This window comes from Typopeltis vanoorti, chromosome 23, assembly GCF_054136105.1.
Source record: "Typopeltis vanoorti isolate ZY-2024b chromosome 23, IOZ_Tvanoo_1.0, whole genome shotgun sequence".
NCBI classification, from domain to species: Eukaryota; Metazoa; Arthropoda; class Arachnida; order Uropygi; family Thelyphonidae; genus Typopeltis; species Typopeltis vanoorti.
In genome coordinates, this window is record NC_143571.1 from 35256882 (window position 1) to 35268990 (window position 12109).

Sequence of the window (12109 nt, forward strand, 5' to 3'; positions counted from 1 at the left end):
ACCTTGTTAAAATCACACTGACTGAACTCGGAGTTAAGACGCAATAGAAGCATTAGGTATCACGAGCAAATGACCCAACTGATATTGTGTTTATTGTTTCTGAATATTAAAATGTTCAATCCGGTTAACGTAGAAAAAGACATCAAGAATTTAGAGAATTTCTCATTTTTCAAGTGAATGGCTACAACGGGTGAAGAGTGTAATGAAAGCTAACCCAACCTAAGTTTTTGTAACAGTTGATTTTTCATCTGCAGTGTCTTTGTTTCCAGGCGAGATCCATCTATCAAAATGACTACACCATGTGACAATACACTTCTAGTCAAGAATAATATATAACTGGCTTCAAAAATGAATTTCTGCACGTTGTTTTCAACTCAGCTTTTGGTTTCTGATGGAACTTTCTAATGGATTTTGAAATGTATTCCGGTTTGGTCCCTTTGCCATTTATAGAATATAAATTATTATACCAAAAGAATTTAAATGTCTACAATTTTCAAGGATCTTCTTTTTTTTTTTGGGATGTAATAATGAAGAACAACAAAGATAGTAAAGGATAAAGAACAATGTACACATCATCATCATGACGAATGTGATATGCTATTGAAGTTGGTTTAAAATGTAAACTTAATACAAAAAAAAACGTAGTTCATTTCCTAGTTCACAGAAACTTCAAAGGATCACTGCCAAAAGTTATTTTTGGTTTAATAAATGTGTCATGTTTTAATGACACGACACTCAGATGATATTACATTTATTTAAATATATGTACAGTATCTTTCTGTAGAATGTCATTTGTGTATTATTCATAAGGGAGAGGGATGGTCAGCATGGGTTAAAGGAAGATCGCGTTTCAGCCATCTACTTGCTTATTAAGAATAAGGTGGTATATTTAGATTTTGCAATGGCCTTTGATAAATTTGCACATGATAAGTTGGTAATTAAATTGGAACAGTACATTAGTGCACTTGATTGGAGATGGGCTGTCTGATAGGTATCAATCAGTTATATAGAAGAGCGAAATCCTAGAAGAGGAAAGTCACTAGTGGTGTACCCCAAGAGTCTGCTTTGGGACCGTTGCTGTTCAACGTTTATGTTAATGATATTGGGAGAGGTCTGAATGATGATATGCAGTTGTTCGCATATGATGCAAAAGTGGAGAGAACTGTCAGGAGTAGAGTGGATTTGTGGCTTTGCAAGAGGACGTGAATGCACTGGATGAATATGCAAGTCAGTGGGGGATTATCCGTCTAATACGGAGAAGTTTAAGGTTCTAAAATTTGGGAAGTAGAGATAGGGTGTAGAGTATACAATCGGTGGAAATATCTTGGAAGAGGTAGAGGAGATGAGCGATCTGGGAGTGACTGTGGACAAGATCTAAAGTTTCGGGGATATATTGCTAATATTGTGATGACAGAAAAGCGGATAATGGGGATGCGGAGGGAATTGACTTGTAGAAGTCACGACGTTATGGTTTTCTGTAAGTCTTTGATCAGGCCATAAATGGATTACTGTGCACAGAGTTGGTCACAAAGATGAAGATGTATTGAAAAGGGGTCCAGAGACCATTGACTAAGATGGTTTCTGGTTTCTAGAATGTTGAGTACGAAGACATATTGAGGAAATGCGATTTGCAAAAAATGGTAGATAGGAGGAGGGGGAAATGATTGAGACATGAATTATTAAAGGGTTGTTGTTGTTACCGAATTAATGTGAACGAGATTTGCATAGAATGGGTGAAGACATGGAGAGAATAAGAGGTCATCGCTGGAAGCCATACAAAGTGAGGCTGAGCATGTTGGTGAGGATCAGGATTTTTGCATGAAGACTGGTTAGTGATTGGAATGCATTGCCCGATAGAGTGTGGTAAGTGCGTAGATGGTGAAGATACTCGTATTTAAGGTGCAGATTTATAACTGTGTACTCGACATTAGGACCTCCCGCGGTGAGTCTTTGGACTCCATGGAGGTTTGAAAATAATAATTTTTATCATAATATTTTATTGCGTATATATTATGTATTTACAATACATATTATTAAAATATCAACAATAATGACTATAAAGATTTTTTACAATGAATAACTAATATATATGTATCTATCTACATTATTGAATAATAATAATAAAATTCTTTTGTATAAAAGTCTAATTTTATTTCCAGAACCGATATTCCTCTCAAACAATACAAAGAAGAACCTATTGACACGACAGTCGAAAGTCCAGATGTTATTCCAGCTAAAAATGACCCTCAAAGTAAGTATACCGGTATTTTATGACTTGATTCTTATTATTTCATTGTTTGGTCAGACTTTTGTAGTAAATGATTATCAGAAATAGTTGCGGTCTTTAAAATTCCCTTAGAAACTATTTAAATCGTAAAAATAGAGCTGAAATTGCAATTTTGAAAGAATTATTTTTTTAATTTAAACACATTGCGTTCTTGCAGGTTAAATATATTTATATAACAAATAGAAAATTATGTACTGATCTCCGTATTGTAAGATAATAAATATGAGCTATTAAAATAAAAGATAAAGTTAAGACGAGTGTGAGTTTACGTTAAAAACAATATTTTTTGTTTGCATAGCTAATAAGAATATTTCTTCTTAAAAAAAGCCATTTGATTTGTTGAATACTTTGATTGTACTAATTATTTATTTCTTAAAACAATAGACCAGAATGAAATATATATTTTTTTTATTTATATTTTTATTTTATTTTATGTCGTTCCATATTTTTTAAACGTTGTACAAAATGAACTTAATTCTAATTTTTACTATTATTATTTCAGCGTATATTAGCGAGGAAAAACACGAGCATATCGACACAAGGACAAGCGAAATTCCATTTGAAAGTTTAAAACAAAAAGGAAAGGTGCCTCTAGAAAATATTGTCACGTTACCACTTAGGAAATATACTAAGGTAAGACTAGAAAAATTGCAAGAAAAACAAATTCGCACTACGAAAGATTGTAGTGCGAATTTGTTTTATTTCAAATTATTTAACGCAACAATCGCTTATGGGTTGGATTCGTTAAAAAATGTGGATTCTGTCTTGCAGTCGTGTGTTTATTGTCGGTGGACGGGAAGCCCACTTTTCCAGATACAAAAATCCTTTCAACTCTGTTTGAGATTAGTTGACTTACTCGAACTCATTACTGCAAAGCATTGATAAATGTCCCATAAAAATTCTCCATAAAAATTTATCGGAAAAATAGTTCACCGAATGGCAATTCTTCTAAAGACAATTCACCGAAAAAGAATACATCGATAAGTTTATCGAATTTATCGATAAAATAAAATAAGAATTTATTTAAATGAAAAATTATGGAAAAAACAGTTCGTCGAACAACAATTTTTGCTATCCATAATTCACTAAATTTACTATCTTGAGATAGTGTTTTAATGATTTGGATGAAATTCTCAAAAATGATCTAAGAGAAACAGCACGATTATGCAGTCATCGAGGATTTTAATAACTATCTTCAGAAGATTATCTTTCGATAATGGCAATGTTTTAACTTACTCTAATAGCCAAAGAACAAAACGTGAGAAGTCCTGTTCATGAAAACATTCTTTGAGGGTTTTTTTTCCCCTTGTCAGAATTCCAGTTTTAATAACTGCTAATCGCAAAGACTCCCAATTTTCGTCCTCTTTATATTGTTTTCTGGAAACAACTCATATTTACTTTTGTCATATAAAATAGAGACTTTAATTTTTTTTCTCAAGGTCAGTTTTAGAGAATATCTCGCTTTCTTCAGAATCATTTCAGCTTCAGCTTAAAAAGTATAATGGATGACTCCTACAACTTTTAGTGCTTAATTACACCATCTATTTCTCTAAATAGTGTAACCTTATAAGAAAATAGTTCTTCGTTAATTTTTCCTTGAGAAATTGTCCCCGGTTTTGAAACACCTGTGCTTTACTTTACTTTTATTCTCCAATGAGAGATTTAGGATTCTCCTATGTTAGCACTTGGAACAAGCGTAGTCCATATGAAGTTTGAAGTTTGTTTGAGGTCACACACACACACACACACACACACACACACACACACACACACACACACACACACACACACACACACACACACACACACACACACACACACACACACACACACACACACACACACAAATGAAGTTCCATTCGTCCGTCGTCCGTACAAGACGAAGGCGATCTCGTTTTCTTGACGAACACTCTTAGAACCACAGTTACGCCTCTTAGACAAGCAATGTGGGTTATTTTTCCACTGATTAAACACTTAGGATATCTCAGTTTTTGAGAAACCATCAGCTCTGCTGTTTTCAAAATCGTGGCTCCAGCCAGATGGGCACCCACAGTAAGCTTCGCTTGTTTTTCTCATTGTGATCAACTCTATTGATGATTACCGACAGCCGTATTCTTAAATAGTTGTCTAGAATACGTGGTGACGCACGTGACCAAGTATTTTGCATATATTCTGGGTAAGTGACGTGAATCTTCATAAAGGTTTCTTATTCAGTGCCCGGCAGTTTTTTATGGCGGCATGACTGCTAATACCTATAAATTTACTGGCCCAAGATCCAATGATTAATAATACTGTATCATCGTTGAAGTTATTATTTTTGTTAAATAAAAAAAAAATATATATATATATATATATATATATACAGTACTGTATATATATATATATATATATATATATATATATATATATATATATATATATATATATATATATATATATATATATATATATATATATACATGACAAACATATATTATATGTGTGTGTGTGTGTGTGTGTGTGTGTGTGTGTGTGTGTGTGTGTGTGTGTGTGTGTGTGTGTGTGTGTGTGTGCGTGCGTGCGTGTAAATGGGATACGTTTTCATTCGGCCTACAAACGCTCCAGAAATTGATGATGGTTGTTAGTGAGAGTGGCTTGCACAGGCGTACGCGGTACTCCAGAATATCCCACATCACTTCAATCGGGTTAAAATTCTGGATGATGGACCGGCCAAGGCAACAACAAATAAATGTCAACCTCTGTGAACCACCTTTGTGTTGTACGCATCGGACATTATCCTGCTGGAAAAAAAACAATCGGTTGCATTCCCATAGAACCCCGCCATCGCTCCAGGAAGATGGTTAGCCAGCACCTCCTGGTACCTAGAGGCATTGATTCTCGTACCCACACCTGCAGAACAGAACATTGCTTTTACCATGATTTCATCGGAACAGTCCTTCACTGTGGGGTGTCCGGATGGGTGTTCGGAACTTTTTTGCTAGGCAGTATATATAAAATAAAGGAAGGAATAAAGAAACCTTCTTTTAGCACATCTGCTGATAAAGCATGAAGTAAATAAAAATGTGAAATCATTGTAAATAGACATTTATAAATATTCATTATCTATTTATTGTAAACTCATATTAAAAAAAGTGCGAAAATAAAGACATGTTTTTATTTCTGCACTTTTTTGTTTGCAAAATTATTAATAAATAGAAAACCAATGCATATATTGAGAATGACTCCTAATTTATGAAGTAACAAAATAAGAAATGCAATCCAGAAAAGCAAGGAATCCCACAATGAAAAAGTATCAAAATAATAATAATAATAATAATAATAATAATAATAATAATCTACACTTAATGAAAGAATACGAGCTCCAAAAGTTCATAACACATTCAATAATCCGAGAAGTGTTGAAAGAATTTCAGGTCTCAATCTGTTACTATTTTGAAGAATTCAACTGATTTTTGCGAATTGCTTTCCTCAATGGTGTTTGCATAAATTGTAAATTTTCGGTGAATTGAGTTTCGGTCAACAAATTTTTCGATTAATTACTTTTTCGATGAAATTCTGCTCTGTTATTTTTTTATTTTTTCGATTAATGACTATTACTATTGTTAGATTGACTACGAAATCAATATTGCTAAATTATTTTTATAACTCTCATGGACAAGTTCAATTCTAGAAGAATTCGAAGAATTCTTGATAAAGAACTTTAAAATTCTTGATAAAGTTAACAAATCAAAAATGACTGGCAATTATCAACTTTGCATTTTTGTGTCTTTGTTATCTTCGTTTTTATGTTATTTATGTTTTTTTTTTTTTTCCTTTGAGACCCGCTTATACTAAAAAGTAAAGTCAAGAACTGGGACACTTTTTTGTTTTCTTTGCAAACTTTTTTTTGTATTTAGCAATTAACCTACTTTGCAATTAAAACTTCTTTCGTATAGCACTTAAATCAGAGGAGATTCTGGGTGATAATTTAAATTTTGTTCTTGCAAAGCACCACCCGAACTTAATTTTGGCATTAAACCTTAATTACTCTGTTATATTTACGCATTGTTAAATTTGTTATTATTTTTGTTTAGATGGCGTTTATTATTTTGTTTACTATGTGAAATTGATCACATTCTATTTGTAACGTCAAAAAAATCACAAATATTTTTAAATTTAGTGGAAACTCGTGAAAATTACGGGATTAACACTCTGCTATGGCTGATTTTATATATGACTTAAAGAAAGATGGGAATGGGGGAGTGTTGCTAGTGATTTTAGAGGCTTTGAGGCTGTTTGTTGAGAAACAGAAATTTGCAGGGGGAAAAAATGCATAGTCGGGTAACGCTATAGACCAGGATCAACTGAAGAGGACCCGGAACTCCACAGGCAAATTAACTTTGCGAACTCAGAAAGGACTATTATTATGGGTGATTTTAACTATGGGAATATGCACTGGAGGGAGAATAAAGCATGCAAGAAAAGGGAAAGAGGATTGATAGAATTACTAAGGGACAATTTCCTCACTCAGCACATTACGTAAGGGAATCATGTTGTCAGAATATTAGATCTTGTAATAGCAACTGAGAATCTGACGATAAAAGAGAACTATTTTGCCTCCAGTTGGTGGAAGTGATCACAAAGTTTTGGAAGGGACGATGCATGTAAGAGCTTTCACTAAGAAGGGATATATCTGGAACTATAAAACAGCGCTTATGATGCTCAAGGCAACTTGCAGCTGTTGCCATGTATGGGAAATTACATGGTAGAAGAATTAGTAGCGCATGGGAAGTGCTCAAAGGATATTTCAAGGAAGCTATAACTGACTGCATTCCCAGAGTCGTGAGAATGAGAAGTGTTGAACAATGAGGAGCTAGATGAAAAGAAAAAAGTTATGGAACCCATATCGTGCGAACCATGATGATCAGTCATATGAGCAGTATAAAGAGCATGCGAAGCGAATGAAGTAATAACCATGGTGAGGAAAGTGAAATCAAACTATGAAAGGAAGTTAGTTAACGGGTTGAAAGAAATCTGAAGGAATTCTTTTGCTATGCGACGAGTAAAAAGAATGATCGTGGCAGATTGTTAATCAATGGAGGAAGTGGTGAAATAGCTGATTTATTTAAGTAATCGTTTCGGTGACGTATACAATCTTGATGTATCCAATAGAATGTATCCAATATCTTGATGTATCCTGTAGAAGCTGAGATGGATCTGGATGAAATGATTGACGTGGAAGATGCAGAGGTAATTAGTCAAAACACAAAAATAGCTGTAATATAAAACAATATAAAACAATGTTCAGACCAATTTTAACTTATAAATCTGAAAACTGGATTAGAAATAAAACACATGATCAAGACTGTAAGCCGCAGTTCTGAGAAAGATTTGGGGAATGAACTTAATAGTATCAATGATAGCATCATATTAAAAATGAGGATAGTGAAGAACTTGTAAACATTCAGGAAGCAAAGCTTATCTCAAGTGGTGTGATCGGATAATATTGGAGTCTTGACGAATAATAGATTAATTTGAAGGAAAATTGTTGATAGGAAGTTAGTAATGATCTAACGTTTAATACCTCTACCTCATCAGCATAATCATGATGGAGGTGTTAAAAATATTGCAAGAGCTTGATGTTAGCACTACAGTAGGTTTGGATGAGATATCAACTCGCATACTAAAGGAATGTGAATAGAGAGTAAGATGTCCCTAATCTGTTTGTTTGAGTTTTCAACACTACTCCTGATAAGTGGAAGAAGGGCAAAATAATTCCACTATACAAGCGAGGAACTAGAACGGACGCAGCTAATTTACATCAATTCTATATCTCTAGAGTATCTAGTAAGGAATCAAATCCAGAAGTGTGCTGATAATGCTTTGATCTTTTTATAGAGGACAGTGTGACTTTGTGAAAGGTATATTTTATTTACCAATCTACTCTCATTTTACAATAGATTCACAGCAGAGTTAGATAAGAGAAAGGAATGGATACATGATGATTCTTTTAGATTTTGGCAAGGCATTTGACAGAATTCCCAACAAGAGGTTATTATACAAACTCAAAGGGATGGATATGAAAAATCAGGCTTGGGGCATCAATTGAAACGTGGTTATCTAACAGGTATCAATGACTAATACATGGAGGTACGGAATCTAAGAAAATCAAGGTGAGTAGTGAGGTACTACAGAATCTGTGCTTCGATCATACATGGTTAACTTGTATATTAGCAATATTGATAATGGCCTGGAGGAGAAACATTCAATTATATGCGAACGATGCTACGTTGGGTTGGGTGATAAGAGACATTTATGACAGAATTATTTGCTGGCTAACTTGAACAGATTGGTTTTATGGGAAAATGTTAATGAGTATCAGTTTAATGATGTCACCTGAAAGGTTATTCAATCTGTGCTGAAGATATTGCAGACTGAGTATCATATTAATGGGAATTTTCTGCAAATTGTTGTTGAGGTTAAAGTGGGTAATAGTGAACATTGAGTTAATGTTAGAGGCACCATTTCCAAGGTGGTTAAGAATCACATTAGAGGGGCAAGAAAAGGGAAAGCGCATTGATAGAATTACTGAGGGACAATTTCCTCAGGCAGCATATTACGGATTGTAAGAATATTAGAACTGCGTTCGAACAAATTCCTTAAGACAGGTCTTTTTTGAAACACTTTAACTTGGCGATTCTTGAATTGATTTAAATAAGAAAATTACACTTTATTTCTTATAAATAAACTGTAATTCCAATGAACTAAGTATTTTGTAAGCCTGAAATCGTTCTTTGAAAAGACTAGTACAAATGATGAACTTTTCCAGCGTAAATTTGCCTAACACATAAACATACAAACCAATCACTTCTAAATCAACTCGATTTTTATTATTTAAGTTATTTTCTGAATAATTCTACTGAAAAATGACAACAAAAGAAAACTGAAATGCTTAGTTCCCACTCCCTAGAATATGCAGAGCTATTCTAGGGAGTGGGAATTTGCTCAGAATTCTAAAATTATTTTTATTTGACAAAATACTTCCAGAAACTGAATACGAGGAGACGATCGGAAGACGCAATGAGATTGTTTAAGATACCTGGATAAGCTCGAGGCGAGATTTTTCTTTTCTGTAATATATAAAGAAACAAATTTTTCCTTTTCAAGATTAAATGACTATACGATATATATATAATTACTCTGTTACTTCTCTGCTTAAAATAATTAAATTGCTGAGACTAATTTACTCATTAGCTAGCTAAGTTATCTTACAATTTATATTTCGGTTAACAAAGGCAAAGCATTGTCTTTGTTTTCGATATTCTAGAAACTTCAGTTAAACTCAGAGGACTCTCTTATAGATATTTCTTATTACTATTTCTTATCAGTCCATCTATGACATATCTCCTATATTACAAAAGGAATGTATATTAGAGGTTGGAAAACACTTACGAAGGCTCTTTGTCACGATACCTTCCTAAGGTCCTGCATCAACGTCTCTATGGTTCTTCTTTCATCTTTGGCCTTGCTTCAGGGGGGCGTTTCGTCGGAGTATTAGCGGTTCTTGGACTGAAATTTTCACGGTACTCAAAAGTTCAGGAAAGAAATTTTCTGAGCTTTTGAACAGGCTTGAAGATCGTTCTGCGGCTTTTGGCTTCAGTTGACTTCCCAATTTTTTTCCCTCTGGCGTGGGTTCGCCGTAAAGTCTGTTTCTCTGGGTCAGTATGCTTCTGATTCTCCGCCGACTGCCTCTGATTCTCTTCGGTAACTGGACCTCGCCTCTGCTCTCTCTCGGCAGCTGGATCTCGCCTCTCCTCTGTCAGCAACTGGACCTCGCCTCCTCTCGACTGCCTCTGGTTCTCTGCCGGAAAACTGCCTCTGATATTTGGCTCAGTCCTCTTTTATTTTCCCTTCTCGGGACCTTGCACCAAGGGTTGTAAACCCGAAGAAATCGGTAGTTCTCCTTGATCTTTCTGTTAAGGCCAGCCCGTTCTTTCTTCTCCTCCCGTGAGATCTTTTTTCCTTGTCTTGTCGGGCAGTGGAAATTTCTCTGAAACCAGCGGACCTCTTTGATACTAAGCTTTGAAGGTGTTAATGCGCAGAGCTTACAAACAACTTTCTCAACTCAAAGGCAAAGCATTGTCTTTGGTTTTGACATTCTAGAAACTTTAGTTAAAACGGTAAATACAATAAATTCCAATAAGGTTATTTACATTAATATTTAACATAGAATACATAGAGACAAACAAGGTTATTTTTGTAACAGTTCTCATGAGACTTGACCTCTGTAAAAATCGATGTAAAGCGCTTTGGTATTTTTTAAGCTACATCGAGTTTTACATTCCTATGGTACACCCCATGATTAGGTAACTACTTGGATGCCGAACTCTATTACCTGAAAGTCCATACGCATTACAATTAAACTGATAAATCATTAATAAACAGCTTAAACATTATTAAACTGTTTACATCATATTCTAATCATCTGAATTAACATTTACATTTTCTCATTTCGTACAGGAACAGCATTATCCAGACTACTCTACGGAAACGACACCTCTATGACAGAGAAAATGGAGACCTTAATTTAAACAACAGATGAACTCTACCTTGAGCAGTAGACCCGCTTCGGCCCGAGATGCCGCTGCCACTTCAAACATCTTAATGTACTCTTGTTGGAGAGTGTTATAAGGCATTTAGCTAATGAAGTGGAAGAAGTGCCGATTTCTTACCAAATGAAGAAATAAAATGTTGTGTACAGAAAATATAAACTTCTGTTGATTCAGAAGGATAATAATCATGATGATGATAAAATAAAATAAACTTTTGTAGCAAGAATTATACATTTGTGATTTGTACGATTTTGGGGACAGAGAAGCAAAAAGAAAATGGATTATGACCAACTCGAAGACTCAAAATGCAATATTTTAATGCTGAACTGTGGTGAGAAAGACGTGTTAGATGACTTTGGTTAATTCCATAATTTACGGTTAAAAAAATTGATTATCTCTAACTTTAATGTTATAATAAAAATATAAAGTGGTGCTATTGAAAATATATATAAGAATAAGCAATTCTTACAGCATTATATTTTATTTTTATTACTTGTTATTTCATAGTTGTTAAGGGTTGAGAAACCTAATGATAAGATGTTTCCTGTTACCAAAGGCACAGTATTTATGCATCACATACCAAGTCCACATATTTATGAATATATCGTTGATCGTAAAGTGAATTCTAACTAAATTAAAATAATTATCTGAGAACCACTTTCGTAATACTAACTTATTTTAATTACGACTAATTTATTTGATTTCAAATTAAAAAATATATTTCCTTTGATAACAACCATGTATTTATCTAATTTATCACATAAAAAGGTGTAGAAAATTAGATTTCATAAATGTTACAGCATCAAAACGTCATCTGCATCGAATTTCCTATTTATGTGAAATCGTTTCACTTTATATGTATGTAGGTATTATTTTGAGATTATAAATTACCTGCTAATTCTACTATGTTTATTTACGATGCAGAAATTTCCAAGCCAAAAAACTATCAAAACATGTTTACATGCCGAATATTTTGTTACGCGAAAAAATAAAAATAAATCAATTTTGGCATTTTTTGATATTTCAAATTCATAAAATTATTGAACATTATTAAATTTGAAAGGAATCAATTACTTTCCAATAGTTAATAAAATTATTCTGCAACGAATAAATTTTAAAGAATAAAATAAAGTGTTACAAGTAAAATTAACCCGCAGTTAATAAATTTAAAATAAAATTTTATTTAAAAGAAAATGAAGTAAAATTAGTATAGTTTTAAATTTATTAAAAC

General features: G+C 33.5%; 1 protein-coding gene across 1 annotated transcript in view; it reads left to right on the forward strand.

The window, feature by feature from the left end:
- LOC150093776 (nephrin-like) overlaps positions 1-10911 on the forward strand; it is a 200110-nt gene extending 189199 nt beyond the window's left edge. The window contains exons 11-13 of the mRNA XM_090413068.1: positions 2160-2251; positions 2790-2920; positions 10787-10911. Of these exons, the coding sequence (XP_090269194.1) occupies positions 2160-2251; positions 2790-2920; positions 10787-10831 (268 nt within the window). The 3' untranslated portion in view covers positions 10832-10911. The remainder of the gene's footprint in view (positions 1-2159; positions 2252-2789; positions 2921-10786) is intronic.
- Positions 10912-12109: the final 1198 nt, after the last annotated feature.